We start from the raw sequence: 27,732 nt of genomic DNA, 5'->3' as shown, positions 1-27,732 counted from the left end.
ATTATTTTATGAATGCCATTTATTTCCAAGCTCTTATCCTAATCCTACGGCTAGGCACGACCACATCAGCGTCATCTTTGCCTGGCTTCATCATATCCTTCTGCAGTTCGACTATCATTCGCAGCATGAAGTTTATCACTTGGCTGCATGTGCCGTCTCTTAGTCTCTGGAAGTCCTGAAAAAAAAATATGACACGTTTGTAGGGAGCAGGCAGTAGCGTTTTTAAAAAAGTTGAACTGAGTCCGCGCTTTTAGAATGAAATTAGTAAAGGGCTAAAAAGCTAATTCTTTATGTTTTTCTACAAAAACTGCCTCATCTAAGTTATAATTATTAATTTAAAATATTAATTTAATATTAAGTAAGTAATGTTTATGTTAAGTAACGATTAACAACTCTTTCTCCCATGGTTTTTTTTATGAAAGATGATGCGGTTTTAGAATTTGAAACATCTATATTTGTAGGTTACCTTGCGGGTAGGAAGACATCGTCCGTTAATACCGATAGTTTGATGTGTGAGTGAGGCGAGTAGCCTCTTCAGGATGTCCACTTTCTTGTTGGCCGCGAGCGGACGCAGACGTGTCACGAAGCGAAGGAGGTACTCTATCAGCATTATATCTTCCTGGAAAATAAAGCGGATCAAATAAATAAGCTTAAGGTACAATATACAATGCAATGGAAAGAATATCTAAATGAAGTAACCATTTGCCCAAGCCCCATGATGATCATTTCGACTATTCGTTATGTCTAAGTACTTTTTTGTATTTACCAAAGTCAAGGCCAGTATACAGGACTCCACATTGTAAGCTCTGCCGACGATGATAGACAAGTCTTCTCGGTCCAAGACAGGCTGTTTTAGGCCTTCGAGCCACTCGAACAGCAGACCTGTTAGAATTGTAGGGTCGTTCTGAAAAGTTACAAGATTTGGTATTTAGAAATTGGTACACTCTTGGTATACTCATAGAAACAGGGAGATGAAAGAAAGGTTCGTCTTGTGGCTTTGTGCAATACAGGATACTGGTCAATTAAAAATTGTATTTTTCTCACGAAATGCCTAACATTTTTTTTTTCTTTCTAAACGTTTGACAAGATTGAAAGAGAACTTTGAATGAACAGATTGACGATTTTTAATAAACTGTTAAAGAAAGTAAAGTGGGCGATAAAGTAGAACATTTTTCACCACGAGTCGCTTGAGTGGCAATTTCGCTTTTTGGAAGAGAACTTGACGATGTGGTGACAGACAGAAACAGGAACATTGTGCGGATAATGACAAGCTATCGTCTTGTATATTTATTATGATTTTAGGCTCCTCGGTAATGTATTATAATCCACATAAGATTCCTTTGAAATTTAATAGGTTAAGCTTTACAAAAGGTACTCTAATCTTACCTCTGAGTTGATCTTATCAAAGGCCTCTCTGTGTTGATTGATGTCATTTCTCAACTGTTTTAAATGTTTTTGCCTTTCTTCTGGAAGACTATGATGGTCTACTGTGAATGCCTGTAAAATAAAACCGTAACTATCAATGTCATTAAAAAAATGTGCATTTATTACCTGCCCCCTTAACAAGAGACATTTGATATTCGTTATCATACATACAGCATACATAGGGCGGATAGAAAGTGACTGATTCTGATATTACCATCGTCCTAGCCTTTTCCTAACTATGTTGGGTTCGGCTTTCAGTCAAACCGGATGCAACTAAGTACCAGCGTTTTACAAGGAGCGACTGCCTGTCTGACCTTCTTAACCCAGTTACCTAGGCAACACGATACTTCTTGGTTAGACTGCTCGACTGGTTGTCAGACTTTCTAGCTTCAGAGAGACAGTCATTACAGGTATGTAACGACTGTCAAAAATGAATAAATAATAGCCGGGACCCCGTCACCTCGTATATCTGCACGGCCGGTATGCTGCCGTTGGTGGAGGTGCCTGTGATCCTGGTGACGGTCTCCAGGTTCCGCTCGATGTCTTCCTGCACAGGGTCGCGCCACTCCACCATAGGGAGTGAGGCTATGTGGTCTGAAAACAGAGTATACTCATGTCAAAACAGCCTAGAATAATTCATTTCATTTTTATAGAAATAAATTTGAATAAGTCCATAACTGTACAATGAAAAGTCGAATAGCAGGTCTTTCTCTGAATTCGTCCGTTGACAAATGTCTATAAGCAGGCAATTGTTTTCCTTTTTACAAGATTACACAAAATAACTCCCGTTCATTGGTATCGCTGTGGATCCCACAATAAAGAAACTAACATTAAATGAATGGATAGATGGGCCCTACACAACAGGCCGATTTGGAGCCTACTTGCGGAAAAGGGAATCCATTACCAGTAACCAGTAAAAGAGCCTTAAAAACAACTCTCGTTACTTGTGGTAGTCCTGGAAAATCTATATTTACGTCCGTACCAAGTTCCGTGGCAGCTTCTTCCGGTGTGGTGGGATCGGGAGGCTTGCTCTTCCTCAGTTTGTACACCATGAAGGACTTGAAGAACGGCTTGTTCTTAACTCGGAAATCCATCCCGACGCTCTGGCTGCAACCGCACAGCTTTAGCAGGCGTTCACAGAGACAGTACACTATCTAGAAATGTGGGAAAATATTGTTACTCTTAGCCAGAATACGAAGAAAAAAGAGTCAGTTTTAATTACATTTTCCTTTCTTTTTTAATCCGTCTGGCGTCTACATATATTTTTTAATACAGTGCGTGGGAATGATTCATTATTCAATGATGCCTCACGCATTAAGTATCATCGGGATTGTCTGACTAGTTTTGGACCTGACCGAAGTCCTTAATCATGACCTAACGAGGCGGGGCAAGGTGGGCCAGATCATAAGATTTGTCGAAAAACTTGGCACCTACCTTTCTATACATGATTACTATTTATTAGTTCGACTGGTTTGGATCAGTTTCATCTAAGAAGGATTAAAGGGGTTTCGCGCGATGTTCTTGTTTGATAGATTACTTACTTTAGGCAGCTCCCTGAAGGCTCTTTCTTCCAGACCATGCAGCGTTGCGTGCTGTCTATACAAATATTGTTTTAACGTGAACTCAGAGGTCTTCCTGTCTTTGGTCAGGTTTAAAGTTTCCCTGGAAAATATGGATTGGTTCTTATTAAAACATAGAAGCAGATAGATGTCTCGATAGTCTCCATATCATTTAAATTTGGGCACTTCTTATTGGTATGGTTCATCACATTGCAGAAGATTTGAAATAGGCCTTTAAACTGTGCATTTTAGGGTTTTTTTTATGGAAATACTAGAACAAAATCTTTCTAACGACGTAGGTACTTTGTAACATTAGTACTGGTAGTCATAATATAATAACTACTATTTAGTTCAAAGGTACACTCAATAGAGCGATAACACTGTCGCATATCAATCATATCTCCGTTGGCTACACAAATACCTAACTATGTAATGAGGTTAATCTTTTTCTTGTTTATACTAATTTCTTTTATGGTCGGTCCTTCCTGTCTGAGCATCGTGGTCATTGGGGTCGCATGAGGACTCGATATCATATTTTCCGGTATTAAATGCTAATGACTTCAAAGTCAACCCACGTCGAGGGCACGGCGTGGGGATATGTCGGACTTCCACCGACTAAAAACACCCCGGGCCCCTTCTACTGCTTTAGACAGTGTCACGGGATCGCTCGCGCATGTTTTGCAAGGACTCAATGTCCTGCCTATAAGGGCGGCCCGTATATCTGGCGTATGTCTTACGACCGTTTAGGATTTCACTTGATCAGTCCCACGCGTTCGTGAACGAATATTCGATCTTCTGCCGTCGTTATCCCCACGATTATACTTACTTAGAACTAAAGACGACTGTCTGCGGCAGTATATAGTGCTCAAACTGCTGCACGCAGAGTATTTGTCCAGAAGTCTGGACTGACTTGGGCCTCTTCTTGCGAACGAGCCGGATGGCGTCGTTAGCTCTGATGCGGAGCGAGTAGACCAGGTAGCAGGCTATCAACACGCCTGTTCTGCCTAGACCTGGAAATTCAACAATAAATAAATTAATAACAGAAAAGTGTATTCTACAGTCATGCCCTTTAATTGAGAGTTGAGAAAATCCTCCACAATATGGGGGCTATCCTGAACCAATTTTTATTAGCTCACACTTTCGACAAATTTACCTTTCAAACGCAAAACAACAAAATCAAATTCGTTTCATCTTATCCAGAGCTAAGATGCTACACTCAGACAGGCACATTTCGATCTCATAACAGCCCGTATGTATAACGCCGATCACGATGGTTTAAGGATCCCACTAGCCTGATCCCAGACCCTTTACATCCTAGCAGTCCAGAAGAACAAAAAACTCGCTTATAAAGGATCACATAAAAGATCTCGTAGTTATTTACACCTATTTGACCTATGCCACTTCTATCTGTGCAGTCAAGGTTAAACCCATTAATTCTAGACGTTACTGGTTAACATAATCGTGTGAAATCGAACAGACATAACATTGGTTATTGGTTTATTTATACTGTGTAGATAGAACTTTAGACCGAAAAACAGACGGATAATATGCTGTTGTACTGATTTACTTTAAATCGTATTTCTTCATCACCGGTCTAGCCTTTTCCCAACTATGTTGGGGTCGGCTTCCAGTCTAACCGGATTCTTAAGTACCAGTGTTTTACAAAGAGCGACTGCCTATCTGACCTCCTCAACCCAGTTACCTGGGTAACACGATGCCCCTTGGTTAGACTCTTCAAGCTTCTGACTACTATTTTGTAATGACCGTCAAAGGAATAGGAATAATATCACATTTAATCGTATTTCTTATTATATAGAATTAGTAATAAAATGTGTTTATCTTCGCATTTTAGTCAATGCTATGAGGTTCTTCTTATAACGGACAGAGACCAGCAAGTATCTTCTAGTGTTGTAAAAGCGCAGCGCAGCTTTATGCACTAGTAGACCGTCGTGGAAAGGGCTATGCTCGGCGTATCTCAGTAGGACAGATTCAGAAATGAGTTGATCTGGCAGAGGCCAATAGCGTCTTACAATAGTTGACAAACTAATCATACTTTTGAAAATGTCACATTGCCACTTGCATTTTTTGTTGACAAAGCCAAAAGGTAAAACCGGCTGTTTTTCCATCCGATAGATATAATACAGCCTGTATTGAACCATGATAGCTAGAAAGTTACCATTTGATATTAATGTACTTATGTTGCGGCTTTAACAGTAAATACTAAAAATAAACAGAGGTTACGATGCCGCCATGTTAGCTTATTTGAACGGAGCCCTCCGTATCGCGAATCCGACTCGCACTTGATCGGTTTTACTTTTCGAGTCCGAACTCCCACGCTCATGCATACAATTCCGTAAATAGAATCACAAGGCCATCACGATAAATATAATAAAAATGTATTTTTTTGAAAAATAAAAATAACAATAGGATATTTGACAGAAATAGCTGTTTCGTTAGAACAAAAAAATGGGGATTCAGTGGTTTAAAATCTCGCGTGACGTCACTTACCAGTACGCTGTTTACTAGCAAGTGATGTTACTAGCACTACCATACAATTCCTCATCTTAAGTGCTTCAAATTATCTTTATTAATGATGATGAGATATAATGAAAAATATATGTGTTTAATATTTGTCTGACGTACTAAACAAATTTCTATTATTAGATTAGTCATATACCCTACTATTTAGAAAATTATTGCTCATTGTTCTTTCATTGTTGCGAAGATAAGAAGAGAAATACAATGAGAGTATATTAATGTTTTAATTCGTATTACGATAATTGCATTTGCATTCATTACTTTCAGATAAGGAATCTAATATATAAAATTCCCGTGTCACGATGTTAGTTACCGTACTCCTCCGAAACGGTTCGACCGATTTTTATGAAATTTTGTATACATATTGGGTAGGTCTGAGAATAGAACAACATCTATTTTTCATACCCTTAAGTGTTAAGGGTTGCTCATAGTAAAAGAATATATTTTATTTTTTAGACGAAATTTTTTGTTTTTATTTTTTTACAATGTGGCATTAAAAAATACATACAACTAGAAAAAAATAGGCAAAGTAACGTTTGCTGGGTCAGCTAGTTTTAATATAAAAACCAAGATTGTGCTACCTGATCTGTTATTTTTTAGCGATAATATAACAGATCGCTTTCAATGCGATAATATTCAACGTAATGTGTAACCACTTATAACTAATAACATGGATTGTTTTCAAGACTGCGTCAATTAGAGTAATTGCACTATTTAGAAACTTTGTATGAGGTGAATAAGCGGTCAAGTGCAAGTCAGACCTTAACACAGGGTTCAGTACAAATAGCAGGATAAAAAATTGTATAACGAAATGACAGTCAGCAATATGACTGCAATTGACTATAAGCAACCTAAACTTTTATGGTAATTTTATTTATTTTAAACTCCGTTGCAAAAAGGGGGTTCCTCTAAGTTTGACGTGTCTCTCTCTCTTTCTGGCTGTATGTCTGTCTGTGGCGTCACACCTCCCGAACGGATTACTGTGTTTTTGAATATTGAAGGTGACTTATGTGTTTAATCAAGTTACATTAAATTCGGTGTAAGTTGTTGGGGAAAGTCTAGCTCAAATGACAGCGCATTGACAGCGCAAGAATATTGATAAAATGAAGTGATTGATGGTCTCAACCGACTTCAAAAAGAGGTTTCGTCTGTATTTTTTATGTTTGTTACCTCATACCTTCGGACTGGATGGACCGATTTTGTTGATTCTTTTTGACGACCTCCGTGGTCGAGTGGCGTACGCACCGGTTTCAAGGTGTCGCTAGCTCTGAGGTCCCGGGTTCGATCCCCGGTCGGGTCAATGTAAAAATTCACATTTCTACATTGTCTCGGGTCTGGGTGTTTGTGGTACCTTCGTTGTATCTGAATTCCATAACACAAGTGCCTTAGCAACTTACTTTGGGTTCAGAACAATGTATGTGATGTTGTCGGCATTTATTTATTTATTATTATTTTATTTATCGTGAAACAGCTGTTATTTGGTGCCATTAAAATTTCATCAGTTTCCCAGTAAGTAGTTGTTTATTTGAAGTCAGTTGTATGTTTTTGTTGTTACTACAATATTATCATATTGTTATAGCGACAATACAAATGAATCATCTGGGCAAATTTTCATTCTCTAGTTTTCACGGTTCTTGAGACACAATCTGGTGCCGAACGGTAAATTTTACTCATTGGGTGCGTAAATCAAAACGCATACAGACGTATTTTCGGATTTGATTGAAAAGTTGTCAATTTCGAGCCGGAATAATCAAATACAAAGCTATACAAATAATGTATTCATTTATTAAATCGTCCTAAACTTTGCTTAAGACTAAATATATGAATTAGGTAAGTGAACAAATCCAACGGTTATGAGAGGCAAGCCTAAATCCTTTTGCCTTAAGGAAAATCAACACGGTATTCAACCTAGGCCGCGGTATACGTAAAGTATGTTGAATACTGCAAGGCGAGGATAACTGCTTCATAATGCAACATTGTATTTATAATTCACCACGGCTTCTGTAATCTACTTATATAGGGAAATACGTGATTGTATGTATGTCTATCACGTTAGCCATTTAAAAAACGACAGTAGTTATTAAAAAAACAACGTGATTTTAGCTTGTTTTATTGCGGACTTTTGTATCCAAAGTCTAAACAACTCTATGAAGGCTCTGTTGTCTGTCTGTAAGCGAGCATTATCTCATGAAATGTGACCTAGATAGACAGTTGAATTTCCTTCTGCTGTTACAGTAGATACCTTTCTGAATCAACGTTAAGCAACGTTTAGTACGGTTATAAATTAATCGGTGTAATTTTTATAGCAAACTCATTTTTCTTTAACCTATTCGTACGAATCCCTCATTTGTTCGACTCGCGACCCCGCCGCGTCAGCTCATGTTTAAGGACTCCGGTTCGAAACTAGTCTGGCAATCCCGATAAATACGCCTGAGTAAACCGTTGCACCATTTAATAATGAATCATTCTCACGATAGTTACTATCAAATCCCTCAGTGTCTTGAATTCAGATTCCACTAAACATTACTTTATGGTAGCTCTTGCCTGGTCAGTAATGTCGTCAACTAAGTTCTTCACAAAGAAATTGTTATTTTAATGTGTTAAAAAGACGGGTGCAACTATGGTGGTATTTTAATTATAGATGTTACAGAGGTGTGCTAATGAAACATGTTTATAGTCGTACATATAATTTATTTCGTCGTCTGATATGTTGGATAGAGTCTAGACTCTAGTGGTCAGTGGCTTTGACTTATAGGCATTAGGTCGTGAGTTCGATTCCCACCCAGGATAAACGTTTGTGTGATAAGTGCGATTTTTTTAATTTGTGTTTTGGTATAATTTCTCGATAACTGTATGTATTTAGAACTGTGGAAATATGTCTATTCATTGTTAATAGAAAATGCTCGAATTAATGGAGATGTCAGGTCGACTTGTCTCTCAGAGGGCTGGTATGGACATGGATTGTGACAAGTCGAAACACGTAATCCATGACTTAAATAAAACAAAAACTGTCAATTGACAACTTTATAGAACATCACAAATAAAAATGCGCATAAAATTAATGAAACCCTAAATTTATTTACATTAACATAAATCCGTTAAACGACTTTGGGTTTGTTCAAACCAAGCGTATAGACACGCCAAAATAACTATAGATGTTACATAGTTTATTACATTTCAATATGCCTTCAAAATGTAATAATTCTTTATCATTTAATATGCAGAAAGCGCAGCAAAGCGGATTATATTCGCAATTTAATACACATACTGATAAAAATGAAACAGCAGAAATTCCTTGGACCACTCATCTGCCATATGACTTGACAAAGGTCTTGCAACCTCGGTTCCTTAGTTTCTACAGCAACTTTTAACAAACATTTTTAGTCAGGAGTCGCAAGTTTAGCAGTTAGTTTAAATTTATGTATTGCGTTTTTCTTAATTACCAAAAAACTTTTCCTTCTACATCTAACCGTACGAGGGTTTTCGAAATCTGGATTACTAGTACTTGTATGGTCTAGTTTTAAGTTTACACCGATACTATTATAAGACTAGTGGTATAATCGTTGCATTGCCAAGTCTAAGCTAAAAAGTTCATATCGGGCTCGCACCAATGTCCTTTCAAATTCGTGAGCGTTTTACAAAGTAGGTGTCACTTGTCATATACGGTGAAGGAAAATATATTGTGGAAACCTGCACGCTTGAGGATGTTTCAAGGTTATGTAAAGCGACGTCAGAGATATCTCATATGAGCATCCTAAACTCTGACTTCATGTTGTTACAAAGATCGAGGAACGCAGGGTACAACATCGGCGGTTGACGTTTGGTTTGAACGAGTCTCCAAAGAAAACATTTGACACCAGTTACCGAGTCAACTGAATACTTTTCTTCCAAACACTTTCAACGAGCTCATCATCATCAGCCAGTTTGTTATATTTATACTCTTTACAGTCAATAAAATATTTCCCCGTAACATTTTCAAGATCCTCAGACACAGCACAGTGAATCGACGTCTGCGCACCTTCTTTGACAGTCTTAAAGAACACGTTTATAAGTGCGTACACAATTTTTTGTGATAGCGGTGTTAGATTTTTGAATATATTCGTGTTCACTGCACCCGGGTGAAGAGCGTTGACTGTGACACCTTTAGGTAATCGTTTGACTAAAGCTTTCATATGTAATACTTGGCACAGCTTGCTGTTACAATATTGTAGGAACATTCCTTTATATCCTGGGCTGTACGGTGCTCCGAGTCGTTCGACCTGCAGACTGGCAAAGTCATGGGCGATGGAGGACACGTTCACTATCCTGCTTGGTTTCGAAGCTATAATTTTGTCCAGCAACAGATTTGTAAGGAGAAAGTGTCCGACATAGTTGGCTTGCATCACCACTTCGATTCCATCTTCTGTGAGCTTCGGTTCGAGGCCTCCACAACCCGCATTATTCACTAAAATGTGGAGACGATCGTAGCTGTTGTTGAAATCTTCAGCGAATTTTCTGACACTGCTGAAATCCGCCAGATCCAAGTGTTTGTATTCGATGTTTTTGTTTCCTGTCGTTTCTATGATGTCTGCGATCGCTTCAGCTGCTTTTTTCCCATTGCGGCACGCGATGATCACCCTCGCGCCCCTCGATGCTAGATCCCTGGCTGTCTCTAAGCCGATGCCTTGATTGCCGCCAGTCACCAACACAGTTTTCCCATCGAGCCTTGCATTTGATGTGCACTTCCGGTTAATGGGTTCGTATTTTATTTTCAACCATATTGCGGCTGATAATATGAGTAAAAATAATGTTACGAAGAGGTAAAGCGCGGTCGTAAGTAAGTAGTAAGATAATGTTAGTATCATGTTGATACGTTGAGGTCGCGGCCGCTACTGACGGCCAATTAACTATAAATTCTTTATGTAGTATAATCAGTTCTATCAGATACTGGACTAAGGGTCGGCGCAAATTTGGCGGAGCACGAGTATTTCTTGGTTTCGATCGAAAACCGACCTTAAAAGCTAAACTATAAAGTTCATAACTCTTTGACAAAGAATGAGAGTTAAAATGCTCGCTCGTTCTCGATGTAAACTCGTGTTGAACAATTATGCGCTTTATATGATTAGTTTTAAAGTTTGTTTTCGGGGTTTCTATTGAAGTATTAGAACTGCGCTTGGCTAAGTGTGTGCTAGCCCTAGTTAAGCGTGAGTAACGTCATACATTAGCATGCTCATGTTATATTTTGTTGTTCATGATTATGTCTTAAGAATATCCTTGTCTGTGGTTACTTCTAGATGTTTAATCTAATTATGTAAATGTACTTAATTAAAATGACAAAATTGTTATTATTTCCCCATTTTATTTATTCAATTATCTCTTTAATTAATTGGCAGACAATAGAAAGATAATGGCAATTATAAAATGCAATTCATTTCAGAACTAGATATTAAATACTTAGCTGCTATTTTTAGGGTTCCACAACTCTACAGGATAATTGAACCCTTTGTGAGGACACTTTTTTATCTGTATGTAAGACTGTTTTCTTTTTAATTGATATTTAAATTTAATATAATTTGCATGTAGAACGATGTTAATATTTTCATTTTAAAAAGTAAATAAATAAATTATTGGCGAAATCCTGTTTTGCATACGATAAAAAAATGACATAACTTTACGAGATGATGGCAGATAATCCCATGCAGATGTTGGCAGATGATCTGCTAGTTTTTCTTATATAAATTGATCGTTGTAACTGAATTTAGTTATTAGCCTATGATCTGTGTATTTAAAATCATACCGCCATTCTTGCTAACTAAATTAATTGCAGAGGAAAGTATATATATTTTGTAACCATTGGTTTGGTTCAAATATGTATTTTTATGTAATAATAAGTATATCTACTGTTTACTATAAACTGTTATTAAATTATAAATAAATAATAATAAATGCGAACAACATCACATACATTGTTCTGAACCCAAAGTAAGTTGCAAAAGCACTTGTGTTATGGAATTCAGATACACCCTGAATCTGATCATAGCACCCAGACCCGAGACAATGTAAAATTGTGAATTTTTACATTGACCCGATCGCGGATCGAACCCGGGACCCAGAGCCGCCACTCGACCACGGAGGTCGGTCATTTATAAATGTTAAACAGCGTCTTTACTTTGCAGGCACATTTTTTAGGTCTGTTTCGTTCATCTAGTAAAAGTTATGATTCTTTAGTAGAACGAAATAGATTTTTTACCATGTTTAAACTTTTTGATGAATTTGGGCAGAAAGGGTAAGGATAGAGGTTATTTTTCGGGATTTTCCCATTTTCTCTGATTTTCTCTTTTCTTACGGAAAGCCGCGACACAATGCGAGTTGTTCTCAATTTAAACTCAATTTCTCAAACTCAATTTAAAGTTTTTTATAGATAATTGTATAGCATCATTTTAACTTTAGATATAATGGTACGAACAATGTACTTATTTATCATAATTTGATTTTTTATTAAAAAACCGGTTAGAAACATGAGGAAGTAAAGGACATAATATTATGAATTATAATTATCTAATTATTATTAAATTAGTCGCTCCTTGTAACACTGGTACTTGAAGCTGTCCTTGTAACACAGCTGAATCCGGTTAGACTGGAAGCCGACCCCAACAGTTGGGCATTACTGATACGCACTTAGTACGATCATCATTTTTTTTATCAAAATTTAATTTGTTTGAACTTTAACCTATTTTATTTTTAACGGAAAACTAATAAAACGTTCTGAGTTTGTATAATGTTATGCCATAATAAGTTTGGTGACAAATTCTTTTTACCCGACTGCCAGGAGGGTTATGTGTTTAGCGCGTATTTTAAACGATTAGCTCCATTCAGAAATGTAATCCTTGTGTTAGAAACATTTAAGTCACATGTACAAAGACACCCAATGTTAGGACAAGCATTCGTGATCTCACATGCTTGTCCTACGCGGAGATCGAATGAGCGACACCAAGTAGGTTTGACGTGGTAACGGTCCGTGCAGTGAAATTCATTGTCTACATTGATTTAGTTTAGAATACAGTTACCTTTTTAAAAATGGGAAATGATGAAATGACTCCTCCCGTTTTGGGTTAATCGGAAGGGACCCATCATAACCCTTTGTTTACCGTCGCGCGGTATTTTCCACAAACGTCCGAAAGATTCCGCCGTTATATAGTCTGCATGCCACCTGCATGTTGAACCTGCGCCAACACACTCTTGAATACTAATTGTAACTGCTGCACGGAAAGCCGAGTGGTTGAGGTCACCAAACCAAACCCACTGTGCGCGACTTGTCGCGGGTTCGATCCCCGCGTAGGACAAGCATTTGTGTGATCTACGAATGCATCTGAGTCTGGGTGTCTTTGTGCGTGTAACTTGCATGTTTGTGAAACACCCCGCGACACAAGGATTCAATTCCTTAGTGCGGGATTCGTATATATTAAAAAAAACTATTTACCTGCATGACAGTGTATGGCAACTCTTCCTTCTTGAAGGGCGAATGATAAGACCTTAGCCATGTTGAGGAGGCCGCTCAAACTCGCCTCGCCGTAGTCCGGCCAGGCAAAGTTGTAGTAATATACTGGAAGTAGAAAATTTTACAGAACTTAGTAAAGATATATATGAAAATATTGTTGTTTACGATATATTTTAGGTGTATGTTGCACATGCATTTGTAGTGTATATGGGACTAGCAGTGGCCCGTGGTCTTGCTCGCTACAAAACCAAAATGATCCCACGGGAACATAAAATCGGTATAAAAACTATACTGTGTACGTTGAAGTTTCGTCTAAATCCGAACTTGGTTTTCGCGTGAAAGAGGAACAAGCATGCATAACATATAAACTTTCGCCACAGTAAATATAACTATACTGTATACTAAAACTGCGATTTCGCATTTATAATGTTAGTAGGATACGAAAAATGGGTATTATTTTGTACGAATAACGTTTTGACCCAAAAACTTTTAATTTTCATTCTCTTGGGTTTCCACTTACTGTCATTAGCCATAAAGATAGTGGGGTCATACGTGAACCCTGACTTGGTGAGCGGAGGCCCGCAGCTGGCGTGCTCCCCCGGCGTCTGCAGGTTGATCACCGTACGAATGCCCCAGCTGCAATACAATAACAGTGGAAAATCAATACTGTGTGTGTGTGTAGTATCTAAGGTATGTGAACTGAAGTATCAGCCAGGTTAGCACAACTGAAAAAAGCAGTTCTAATGTGAACAAAGTTACCTAATACTTAAGGTATGTCAGACAGATTTCCAAAAAATGTTCAAACTATGTCGATAGTTTTGTTGAACATATTGTACCCGATTTAATGTTTTTACCATGTAAAAAATACAAAATTAAAAATAATTGAATTCGTATTTTTCATTTTTATTACATCAATAAAAAGCAAGGAAGGGAAAACAAAAGTTTCCAGATTATTGGAAATTTGTCTGATGGACTTAATAGTCCCTTTTTGGCAATGTTTTTTGTCAAAAACTCTTTTATAGATTTTCTGATTTTGATGATCTTGACTGTAAAAAATCCTGGACCATTTGATGTTGTTCGCCATTTGAGTATACTTTGATGTTCAACTAAATTAATTGATCATATAATTTTACACGTATTACGTACTATAACAAAAAATTGAGCTAAAATTAAGCATTTTCAATCTTCTAATTAAGAAGTTAATAGTTAAATTTATTATACTAGAATAATTGATGCAATATTCTCATAATAAAATAACAATAGTGATACAAAGTTTAATTGTTTTTCATAAAATAAAGATTAGTGTCTCAATTAGGTAACCTGCGTCACACGTCAACTGAAAACCTAACAATAAAGTCTATAAATAATATAATTATGACGTAATTATTATATTTATCTATAATATATATGTATTTAGAAATTTATCAGTTGTCTAGTACTCAATATACAAACTTTGCTGAGTTTGAGGCTAGATGTCGTTGTGTGAAAATTGTGGAATATTATTATTTTTATTTTGTGGAAGAGCGAGGCGGCTATACACGTGTAGTGTTCTGTCTCGCTTCTACAACTGACTTTTCGGCTGCGACATCATCAAATGTTCTTCCGCTTTGGGTTGAGGAGTATCAGACCTCATACTGACTTAAACCCACCCATGTTCCTTTCTTTTGTCTTTTGTGCACCGGGGCCGGGGTAACCCTCTCGGACAATCCCGCTGGCCAGGCAGGCATCAGCTTAATAAGTGAAATAAAAAGACCTACCTCTACGTCTTTGAATATCACAGTTTTGAATACTATAATTATTTTTATCGTAACCATTGTGAGAAAATTTGATTACTGTTGCCAAGGTTTACTCACGCGTATTTATCAAGATTGTTTGACTAGTTTCGGACCCAACCCACTCGCGACCCTGTCGCGTTAGCTCATGATCTCAAGAACTCTGGTTGGAACTAGTTGGGTAATCCCGATAAATAAGCGCGAGTATCCCGTTGCATCATGTATTTATATAATTATTGCGGGCGTGGAAAAGAGATGCCAACCTACGCCGTGTGTGTGTCTAGTGTTGGCGGTAGGAATCCTTAACAACTATTAAATATTTTAACATAGGAAACAAAAAACTTAACTAATAACAATATAAATTAAAGTTTCTTACAAAACTAACCACCTTGTCATGTGCGTCCCTTACCTGTGGAACTGTTGTATAATATTCCTAGCGGCGATATTGGCTGTGCTGGGGCGCGCCATCGCCAGAATGTCGTCGGTAACCCTGCGACAACATGTTATTTTATTACGACATCATTTGACCCAGACACGAGTCCTATTGTGAAGGGTTGAATCTATTTGAATGTCTTTCAAATCGTAAATAACAGTAAGTCATGGTATTTTAAAATGAGACTTAGGGTTATTTCAGTTTCTTCCTAATATACGTATATTAAATGATGTAACGGTTTACTCACGCGTATTTATCGGGAGTGCCTGACTAGTTTCGGACCAAACCGAAGTCATTAATCATGAGCTGACGCGGCGGAATCGAAATGACTCCGGTTGGGTCCGAAACTAGTCGGGCACCCCCAATAAATACGCGTGAGTAAACCGTTACATCATTTAATAATGAATCAGTCTCACGATAGTTATTATAAAAATATATACGTATAGCTTACTTATACAACGAAAACCTTCTTTTGGTAAGGCTTACGAATCCTCGTAGACACCCGCTTCCTCGGTTGAGGGATGGGTAGTATCAGACTCTTACTGACTGAACCTGAACCGCCTTGCTACGTAATCCGCGTTTTTGTGCCAGTATAGGGCAATACGTTGCAATCTTTCATACAATATAAATACGGTAAAACAAAGTTATTACAATGGCAATTCGTTGTTACAGCAACAATAATATTATATCAGGCGTTTACAACTCATTCAATTAAAATTTGAAGGCACCCTTATGCCTTCATTAATCGGCTGACAGCGCCACGCGTGTGAACAATTCTTTGTTTTAATTATGAGCTCACTTCCAATAGGTTTATTGATTGACAACCCTATACTTTTTTTTGATAGACAGCTGCGCGTTTTAATGTCATAATTTATAAGTTATAGTGATCCATACTGCCATACTGCATCTATATTAGTACGTAATATTTCAAATGCGACATTTTGCGTCTTTCGAAAAAAAAATTAACAATGAACGTAGGTTATCTATATTTTTAAGCTAGTTAAACGCAACATAAAACGCCAAGTCACGTAGTATCTCTTACGGTTTTATGCATGGATTTATACGCAAACACCACAGCTTCGATCCCGACGCAGGCAAATGCAATGTGATTTTTTCAAAGATACATGTACTTTCTTGAATTAATCTAAAACAGCACTGACAAACGTTGAAGAAAAACAATGTGATTTAACCCGAATTTCAAATACATTTTAGAATCTGAAATCGCCAACTTGAAGTGAGATATCGTAGCCGCGTGGTGATCAGTACCACAGCATATATAAGGCAGAATAGTAATTACTCAAAAGCTACCGTCTAATATGAAAAGAGGCCTATGCCCAGCAGTGGGACGTGTACAAGCTAATATTACTATATCACACTTATTCTTTGGTGGTGCAAATTAATTTCAAAATATTTTTATTACAAAAACGAACAAATCAAATCGGGCAAAGTCATAAATGAAAACTAGAGGGCTTTAAAACTAGACTGCGTGAAAAGTTTTCGGTTTATTTAAGAAATCTCTGACGTAGTTATAAAGCTATGGCAGTCGTAATAGTTAATGGGCTGTAGGAATAGGTCTAATCTGGCGAAGGTAGCTGTTCAATAATAAATTCGCTGGGTTGGCTATAAATTTTTATATATTTGAACACTAAACCTAATACGATGAAATTGTTAAAGTAAATACGTTCGTAGAAAGCGAAAGAAGGTATCTCTGTTGAATGTCTGTTTCGCTTTCACACCAAAACTCCTGAATCAATTGTAATTTTCTTTGGATTTGTAAAAAAATGTCTAGACCTTGAGAAAGGACAAAAACCAGTTTATGACTGGAAACAGGGTTGTAAAATGAAGAAAAGGGGGTCAAATTTCATATGAAACTTAAAATGTCAAATTACCTGTGTTTTCGTTTTATAGCTAAACATATTTCTATTTAGCTACCTATTTAACATAAAAAGCTTGACATTTTAATCGTAGAAATATTAAATAACATTTTACAATTTATATAAAAGAAAACTACAAAAAGGCTTGTTAATTATTTCTCGTGACATTGAGACTTGAAACGACTTTAAAGTCGGGGCCATTTCTTTTGAAGTTATTAAAGTATATTTCTATGTGTTTTACTTAGTATATATCATAGTTTATTACGACTGCATTGCATATGCTAGCATGCTAGGTAATAGCTTGTCATGTCATGCAAACCAATCATTGTTGTAAATTATTCAAATGTTTACATCAAAGCGGTTTCACTCAATTGTTTGTACATGTATTAAGCTAGGGTAAGTGATTCCGAAGGAAGACTCAAATGTGAGTTTACCATCTATTTTCGGATTAAAAGTTTAAATGCTATAGATAGAAAAATACTTGGCCTTGCTAAGTTTCATAGTGAGTGAAAATAGAGACACGCTCTTTAATTTTCAAACTTTCAAACTTTACAATTGTTTTGCAAGACCATCAAATGTTTCATAAATTATAAGGAAACTGGTTTGATGTAAAGTAAAAAGCAAGCGATATTTTGACAGAAACCTTTTCCAGATCTATTTACCTTGTTACATTTAACAATAGGTATCATAATATTTAAGAAATGTGAACTATTAAAACACAATGGAAAGAATCTTTAGGTACCAAAATGAAAGGTCTTTACATTATTTAAAGGACACACGTTTTAGGCCTTGTTAAGCAAATATATGTCACCTGTTTAAACAAAGTCAAATGCAGGTCAGCTAGGGAAATGTATTCGCTGCTTAATGGTAGTTGGTGGCATGGCGGCTAAAGAAAAAACTATATTATTATAATTAACATAAAATGAAGTGGGCAGCGGAAGTCACGCGACCCTACAAATTTTATTGTACTTTTACATTTATCGTCAAGGATGTGTTCTTTGTTAGTTTGTTGTTTTTATTATACAAGACTAAGTTTTAGAAAAAAAGTGTCGCGAGCTAAAAGGCTCTTGCTAAAATACTTGTAATAAGCTACTTCAAGGTGTCAAAATAGGGTATGATAAAAAAAAAACTGACTGAGCCTGAGTCTCTGCATTTCTGTCGACAAAGATAAATGAGGTCAAGGGTACTTCATTGCATTCCAAATGCTACAGGGATGTCAAAAAAAGTTTTAAGAACCTTTCGGCCACGGAAAAACTTAGGAGAGAGGAATATGCAATGTAATAAAAGGAATTTAAAGGAGACTACTATTTTCAAAGACAAATAAATATGGTAAAGAGAGTCTTACTCGTAACTCTGATAGTTCCAAGTCCAGTTCCACTCCCGCACTAAGGTATTTAATCGTAGTGTCGCGGGGGGTTTCACAAACATACAGAACACATGCACAATGACAGCCAGACTCAAAACAAGCATTCGTGGATCACACAAATGCTTGTCCTACGCGAGGTCGAACCCGCTACACGATGCGATGGGTTGGTTTGCCGTAGTGACCTCAACCACTCGTCTATCCGCGCAGTCGACAATAAAGCCGCAAAAGAAACGATAGCAAATTTATGGTAGTACCAACCGTTCCATAACGTCCATGTTTATTTTTATTAAATTACATCTTCCTCTCTTATATTTTTTTTGGTATTTCTCTTTATTATGTAGGTCTATTGGTCTTTAACTTATTAGGTACCATATCTGTACACGATTATCACTTTTCTTGATAAACTGCCTAATGACAAACAGATACATAGGTACACTCGCACGACTTTTTTAACCATTATTCTTGAGTTCAGACATAAAGACGTCGGGAATTAGTGACTGGTGTTGCCTATATACGAAGGCACAAAGCTATATTTCAGGAGACATTTGTGTACCGCAATTAACATCGCTCTTAATACCATAGCGTTAAGGTTGCTTTTCCAAATATGTTGTAACTAACTAAAGTAAATGATTAATGTGGTGTGACATTCATTAGGAAAGTTCTAATGTAGTGTGGGCTTTGTTTTTGTAAGGCTCTGCGTGTTTTGTAATGAAATTTATGATAACAACTACGTATGTACGTGAACACTTTCAGCTATTGTGACTGAGGAGGTTATATTTAGATAAGTTTATTCATAGATTTTATGGTAATAGCCTTGCCTATATGGGAAAAAGCCTGCAATGAAAAGGACATTGGTGTCACTGTTTTTTTATATAATTTATTTGTAGTTAAGCTATTTGGTCATATGTTATATTATATTACATATTTCTAGAGTTTACATGTGAGCTCGATACATGACGAAGAATAATAAATAGAATTACGGCCAAATATTTTGGAATATTTTTTGAACATTCAACAAGTTGAGAATTGTAAGCAAAGACTCAATGCTTTCAACTGTACTTATTACTGCGTCTGAAACTCTAATATATATAAAAAAAACTTGTTTATGTTAGGGTAGGATTCAAAACTTTGAATACCCCACTACCTACTACAAATTGCCCGGCCTATTCGATCAAAATCTTCGGTTTTGATTTGGCCTGTAGAGAAATGGTTGGCGATTGCAGTTACGTACTATAAATACAAAAATTTTCTTCTTTTCCTTACCAATCAGAATACAGTCCCTGTATCGCCGTCCCGGGCTGTGGCAGCTCGTATTGGCATCTCGGCCCTCCGCAGAAGAGAGCGCATTGCAGCGCGCGCGGCGTGCCCACGCGCAGTTTCTCTCCCACCACGCTGTATAGCGCGGAGGGGGGATGGTTGATACGGCGACGGGATTCACGGCTCCTGGCGAGGTAAAGTGCAGGTTATTAAGGCGGGTTTTCACGCTGACCACATGCCGACAGAGCCACGACGACGCCAAAATGTATGTAGCGTCAGCGCAAACCGATCAGCACGACTGAGAGCCGCTAGCTATAACTATCTACGTATTGGTCCATTATCCGTTAAATCAGTAAGAGTTCGATATTTTGCTCGATTGTTGTTGAAAACGGTATCCTGAATCGAAATTCCTTAAATGGAAGTACCTTATCAAGGAGCACTTTTTGATGAGAAAAGTAAAAGTACACAACACTAAATCGCACATACAGTGGACACAGTTTGCCAACCTATTTCTGGCTCTAGAGAAATACGGCGTAATGTCTGTCTCCTTTTTGGACAAAATGCTAGAAGTAACTTCAAATAATTTATTCACGGCTCACACGTGTATGACTAAAAGCAAATACAGCTTCGTAACTGAGGAAGTAAAAAACCATGAGGGAAGTCCATGAAATCTATAGATTTCCATAGCCCACAAATTCAATTCTAACCCCATTTCAAGTCCAAATAAAATTTGGAAAGCAAACCAGCCCAGCTCCTCCATCCAAGAGCTATTTCGACAGTCGAAATGATATTTCGTTTTGATAAATCCCGTGATTTTGACCTGTCATCACCATCCATTCAAGCACTTTAAATTTTCAAGCGACTTTAACGATGGCAAAAATGGCACTTAGCTTATTCCATACCTGTCCAGAAAATGAAATCTCCGGAAATTAATGAAATTGATGCTGGATTTCCTCCGTTCCTTATCAAACTTTATTTTAGACATCCTGTGTGTAATGATGTTACCGCAGTAGAGACCTGGCGTGTACTACCGACCATGTCAATTTAACCTTTCAGTAGACAAATAAACAAAGTGGTTGGGCGGGCCTAAGCATTAGGACTGGTAGCATACAAATGACTTGTGGATTTTTGTCTGTATATTTTGCGGAAAATCATTGGGTATACTCGCAAAAAAACTTTTGTGACACGGAAGCCTGGAGGATTCAACGACTATCCCAATCAGAGTGAATTCTCCAAAGAAGGATATCATGAATGATAAAGCGGTGAAGTCGCAATCAATTAATTAGCATGGCCATTACATTTCAGAAAAACCTAAAAGTTGGTAGTTTCTTGTGCCTATTTTAGGGCTTTCTCCACCCTACAGAATCCGGGGCTTATCCTAGAGAACGAAGACATACCAGTAAGGGTTTATTTGTTTTCTTATTGTTGAAAACAAACACGACAAAAGTATGTAGGTATGCAAACATTTACTGACGTCAGATGCCCGGAAAAGAGGTAACGAAACTGTTGAACTGTATAGTGAGGGCTTCAAAATTGAATCGGAAATAGCATGCAATTAAGAATGATCAAGTGATCGTCTTTCCTGTTAACAAGTCCTACCTCGTTGATTAGTAGCAGTACCAAGTAGAGACCTTTCCTTGACAATGGGAGGTTTCTAGGCTGGTATTAGAAATTGTAATTCCGGAACTGTAGACTAAGAACAATATTCAGTAGCAAAAGCTTGTTGGAGCTAGTTCTGCAATAACTTGTAGAGAACGCGAATGTCGATAGAGCAGGGTGGTTTTGTGTGTGACTCCTGAACGACTAGACCGTTTTGCATGGTTTTTTGCGTTGGGGAGGCGGCCTGGATGATTTTGATAAACAAAAAAGTAGAAAAATGATGTTGATTTGTATTATTTGTCTTGTATTGCTTCCATCTAGGACAACGTCTGTCAGATCTGCAAGTATCTTAACATTTTAAAATAGAAATAGACAAATAATACCAAAGTAAAAATCTAGCTTTTCAGTTTTTTTTTTACATTCTGTCGGTCCAAATGAAGGCCGGTCATTAATGATAATGGATGGACTCCAAGTAAAGAGGGCTACAAAAATGACAACTAAATGAACTTGCGTGTAATAATATATATATTGACACTGCATACTTAGCTAGTGGTATTAAAAGGATATTTAAATTACATTGTTTTATAATAATGCAAGTAATTCAGTGAAATGGAGAAGACGGGACAATTTTTTTGTCTGTTTGTTGATGTTATTGTAAACTGCTAAAACAATCGTGATAAAATCTGGTGTGTGATAAAAGCTTGGATTTTAAGTCAGTAGTCATCAGTCAGTAGTATACCATTTACTTTTTCTGAGACCGAATTTTTTTGTAGAGTCATTGCATATCATAATTTTGTTTTGTTTATAGGTGTACCTAATGCGTTTTTCATGCCGTCTTTCTGACATCCTAAATATGCTTATGAATATGTTTTTTCCCGTATAGTCCTTGGGAGCCATCAGTGCAAATGCCAAATTAAACAAAAGCTAACACGGCCGCTGTTTTAATCATCTGTCATAGATGTATGAGGCCACTGATAATGATGATGATGATTATGATGAAATATGCGTAGTTGCTAGTAGTATTGTGTATAATAGTGTTTGTTTTTGAAACACTCAATGTGACTTTGAACAGTGATTACTTCTTTTGACTATAGATCCAAAGATACCATTGATTGATTGTTTTGTTTTTATACTTTTCATATTGTGAAGTATTTTGTTATTTATATGAAATGAATGGTAGTATAGATTTTGGGGTTTCGTGCACAAAAAAAAATGAACCTTATTATCAGTAATAACGTGCCAAATAAGGCTGCTCCGTCTTTCAAAAGACTGAACCGTTCTCATGAACCGCGATAGAAAGACGTTAAGCGAACTAACTACTAAGAGACATAAATATAAGATGACTGTTTCTTCGTCATCTCCTATATATTAGCGACCGTATCATCATCCTATCCTTTTCCTAACCATGTTGGTATCGGACTACCAGAAAAGCTATCTATTAATCTCAGTATTTCACAAGGACCAAATGTCTATCTGACCTCCTCAGCAGAGTCTCCATAGTAAGTCGTCAGATTGTCAGAAGATGTACAGATTAAAAGTGCCTTCCAAAAAACAGAGGAACTCGTTAACACATAGACGGTAACCACCTAAGAACCAGCCACGTAATGCGTTGCTTAATCTCCTATTTTTAGCCAGGAGTTCTACCATCGTCTTTTAAGTAATTAGATTCGTTCTATTTAGTTTATAATTAACCTATATTTATAGAACAGTTGTCGGGACCTCGCTTCAGGTCGGAAGTCTCCATAAAAACAAAACTAACTCATATTTTGGGGTGCGTGAGCCGTGAGTTATTGGTCCACTTAAAAATATGGCGGCTGGTAGAATGTCACGCGACCGTGCCCTTCAGTGGGGACTGGGGTGTCAAAATGGAACGTGAATTAAAAGATTTGTTATCATCGATTGTTATTATAATTAAAGTTATCGAATCACGGAATCGGGAACTGGGATTCGATTTTCGTTTTACGAGTGGGTACCCCACTTCTCATAATTGGTTTAGGTCTTTGTAAAAGGTAAACAATCTTAGTTTGTCTTGTTGTTTAAAATCCAAATCGAATACCTAAAAACACACCTGTAACTAGCTAAACAAATTAAGTATTATAGGCCTACCCCAGTTAATTTGTGAAAACTTTAAGCGTGTAGTTTTCCTGAAATACAGCCTGTGCCCCAATTCCGCTATCTACAATGGCCGATGAATTAATGGGAATTGGATTAAAATTACACTTTTCTTAGCAATTTTTCAACAAAAAAATTGGAAATACAATGAATTTCCAATTATTATGTTGGCAAAATGCTCAAGAGAATAATGGCAGTTTCAAATTGAATCCAATTGGTTTTCAGTCGGAACTCTGCCTCAGTAATCGGGTTCTGTTTTTTACTCTCAAAAACCTTATTTATATATTTAATTGCACACGTTAAATTCTTATTGATACATACATATACATACAAGATAGTGATGGCTATAGAACAAATATTAACAAGGCAAGCAATAAAGTAGAATAAATGAAATACTGTGTAATTGTGCTGGTTTCTCGGTAATTGTAATTTTGTAAGTATTACCGCGAAGTTTTAACTCCAAGTCATTAGTGAGGTTGCTTGTGGTTCTGTTAACTCATTTGTGTCATGTTGTATGGGTTTTAGAACTCAAAATGTTCTGCGATTTTTACGGCAGCCAGCCATGTTATACGGTGTGTGCTTTCATATCATGAAAACACTTTTTATAGATAATATTATTGTTCTTGTTACAAAAAATGTTCAAATGCAATGTATTCTCGCGACGCTGTGGGTTTCATAGAAAATTTCTAAACAAAATCAAATTGGAACAAATTTTCACATATCAAAATTATGCCCGTACCAAACGATTCTTATTTTGGATCTTTTTGTTTTTTAACGGTTTATGTAATGCAGCCCGTTGACACACGTAGGTGCACAGTCCAATCTAAGATATGGTGTTCATCTTCTACACTTTGTATACGAAATCCTAAAAAACAACTAAATTCTTGAATTCTTCTCTTCAGTTGGAAAATTAATAAAAACTGGTGTAGTTAATTAATTCAAATGAAATTATTTGAGCACAAGTTTATTTTTTATATCAAATTCGTTCAAAATACTCACTTTACATGTTAAAGACTCATTACAAATAACTGTAACAGAGTACTAGTTATGGTATAATAAAGAAAGGTAAGAAATAACACGTATTTCGATATGACCGGGTTCCGGGTCAGACCTGGTAATATCCGGTATTACGGCGATTTCGTCACGACACTCTTGCACGTCATATTTTACAGTTTGTTTATCCTTTTCTAACTTCATATTATTCACATAAACTGGAATTCGTTTTGTCACAAATATGTTGCATTGTGTGTGAGTGTGTGTTGCGACTGTGCACCGCGGACTACCGGCACAAATGTTGTTCCTTCAGAATCTAGTCCATCCAAAGGTTGTCAGTAAAAGATCGCTTTTAGCGATACCCATTGTGGCACCATGTAACTATATACTTCTATCAAGTTCCTGTACTTATGTGGTGTACAACAAAGAATATTATACTCTATTTTTATTGCTCTTTTTAAGCCCTACTAGCTGTTGCCTGCGACTCCGTCTGCATGGACTTCAGTTTACAGCGCTCGGAGGCCCCGTTTCTGTGAGAATGGGATCCCCAGGATGTAAGGTGGCCTCTTAACCTCTCATCATTATAACCCTCCAAAAATAAAATGAGCAAAAACCGCTGTGCTCTTATTTCAATATCTCAAATAAACAATATTTAAACCAAATTTAAAAACCGTAGACCAGGAAGGTATTTAACCACCTTTCATAAACATTAGAGTCATAAGCACAAAGACACCCAGACTCAGAACAAGCATTCGTAGATCACACAAAGGCTTGTCCTACGCAGCGATCGAAACCGCGACACTTCGCGCTCAGTGGCTCGGCTATCGAAATATTTAATCAATTATTTTCAATTCAACTTAATTTGCAAGTCTATTAAATTAATCTACACTTTTTCAACTTACAGACGACTATTTGATATAAGGTTATGATTTCTTTGTACCGCTACAAAAGTCGTAAGTTGCGTGCAAAAAGTGTTTTCTGTAATAATTACAGCACGATTATGTATTATAGTAACACTGATTACTTATAAACATAGTTTGGGGATATAGGCCAAGGGCTGACTAGGGCTTTTTTTGTTTAATTACAGGGTTTTTTTACTGAATAAAAATTACATAAAAAAAACCATTTAATTGAAAGAACTCGCAAAGCGTTTGATCGACTCTACCCGAGGTCAGAAGGCTGGTCTGTTTTATTCTCAAAGAATTGCCAGCCTTCTAGGTACGTTTCCCGATTATGGCAGAGTTGAAGATATATTTTGTGACGCTCTGTAAATTGTTACTCTTCTATTCATGTTAAGTGTATATAGCTGTAAAAGTGTAAACACATATAGATAGATGCAATAAAATTTCATGGGTACTTAGTAGTTAAAATAGAACTCTAATTATATTTTTAAATCACTCCATCGCTCCATAGACTTAAATAAATTTATCCAAGACTGCCATGTCCTAATATTAGGATAAATTTATACTCTCTACATATATTTCGATCGGCCAATAGCCGATGGATATGGCTATGGTAACTTGGTTTAGGTACAGCCTAAGTAGGTAGGTATACCCTTAATGTTTCGTGGGAACAAAGCAAGTGTGTGAAACCACACGGGTCTATCACCAACTTATAAATTCAGACAAGGAGTGGTACAAAGTGTGGAAGGGAGATGAAGTTCTACGAAGTGTAGTGCGCTGCCTTGTTTGCACAATTGTAACAGCCCCACTTTGAGAGGTGGTGGTAAGCATCCAGGAGATTATAAATTACAGAATTGTATCTACTCAGATTAGGATCCGTTGATGAAAATTGTAAACATTAGCCTAATTTATTTTAATAATTTGATAAGATATTCTTCATAACACAAACACATAAATGAATACATAACACAAAAATTTAAAGAATACGATTTTTGCGCGAGAAGTGGCACTCTCGGTAAAAATGGAAAATGGCCGTAATAGTATACGTTCTGTTATTGAGATACTTCATAAGCAAATACTTAGCACAAAAATTAAGAGACGCCAGTTTGCGATTTTACAAAGAGTATAGAATACTCTTGCCCACTGGAAAAATGGAAAATGGCTTACTATTCCGTTCCCTTACTGAGGGCGTTCAACTCCCTTTTTGAAAGTGGAAATTGAAGAAAGGGAAACTCAATAACAAATACAGCCTATGACAAATGTGTGCGTGTAGGGAGGCCTTTACTATAACAATGGCGAAGTTATTTGTGTGGGCAATTACAATCAGGGTAATTGAATACGTAAAACAAGTTACAATGACAGTTTTGTTAGTTTTGAGTTCGATGTTAATGATTTTTGGTGCGAACTGAATGGTTTGAAGTCCATGCTGATGGATCCGCATGTGATAAAATGAAATATGAATATGACTTAACACAACGGATTAATCAAATAATTGGGTTTTGAAAGAAAAACAAAGTAAACCAAGAACTAGTTTTAAACATGTTTTGAATTATTCTCCCTCTTATATTCATTCTCTTTTATATACATATACAATACTTAATTTAGAGGCTATAATTATTATTTCATTAGCTCATACCTGAGACTACTATTCCCGTTATGCATCGGCGCGACTCTCGTGCGCGCGCGCCGCCGACACAGCCGCGCGCACACGCCGCGCGCGCACCCCCAGCGCTCCCATAGCGGCGGGCGAGGAGACTCCGGTGGTATATCACCATTCATAATTACTTAAATATTGGTTTTATTTACTTCGGTATAGAATTCATTATTGAAAAATTCAAGATTGTTCGTTATTGCTTGTTTGCTAGTTTGTTTTTTGGATAACCAATTGAATTTGACCTCTTGAAATAAAATTTAGACAAAATTTTCAACAAAAAATGATTCAAATATTGGTCGTGTGTGAGTGATACTTTTTGAGTATTGTGTCGAAATTAGCATTCATGCACTGAAGCCTACTAGACTAGGGATCTTTATTATTAATGTCCTTCCTGTAGTTTATTGAAGAATAATGAACGCGTTTTTATTATTTTGTCCAGCAAACATAATTCGATCAAATGACTTGATAAGCATACGTATGACGTCACTTTTTTGTAAACATTTTACACAGTCACGTGACAATCCTACTCTCTTAAATTTTAAAGCAGTTTAGCAATGACAATGTTTGCAAAAACCCGTACTCTAATAAATTTTAATTATCCATCGAGATTTTTACTGTATAGACTTAGTCATCAGAATTATTGAAAAAAAAATGGTATGTCTGTCTGAACATAATTACTAGGTAATGCCAGCCCACAGCACGAGTGCTCGATGCATCGGCGTGGTCCGTCCTGAATTAATCATCAGATATCGATTCACACTGTCATGTTTT

The 27,732-nt window shown here is 36.8% G+C and overlaps 1 protein-coding gene across 1 annotated transcript; it reads right to left on the bottom strand.

The window, feature by feature from the left end:
- Positions 1–4: 4 nt before the first annotated feature.
- LOC113494272 (protein tyrosine phosphatase domain-containing protein 1-like) lies at positions 5–27,178 on the bottom strand. Its single transcript, XM_026872542.1, has 13 exons — positions 26,944–27,178; positions 19,708–19,887; positions 15,181–15,261; positions 13,520–13,635; positions 12,982–13,104; positions 3,811–3,994; positions 2,967–3,087; positions 2,408–2,579; positions 1,886–2,019; positions 1,387–1,497; positions 767–904; positions 467–619; positions 5–175 (listed from the first exon to the last, which is right to left on the bottom strand). Exons 1-13 carry the CDS (start codon positions 27,084–27,086, stop codon positions 20–22), a joined length of 1,812 nt encoding a protein of 603 aa, XP_026728343.1. The 5' UTR covers positions 27,087–27,178; the 3' UTR covers positions 5–19.
- Between the last annotated feature and the right edge of the window lie 554 nt (positions 27,179–27,732).

This window comes from Trichoplusia ni, chromosome 5 (genome assembly GCF_003590095.1).
Source record: "Trichoplusia ni isolate ovarian cell line Hi5 chromosome 5, tn1, whole genome shotgun sequence".
Classification (NCBI taxonomy): domain Eukaryota; kingdom Metazoa; phylum Arthropoda; class Insecta; order Lepidoptera; family Noctuidae; genus Trichoplusia; species Trichoplusia ni.
The sequence above is the reverse complement of the archived record's forward strand: the minus strand, read 5'-3'. Positions and strand labels throughout refer to the sequence as shown.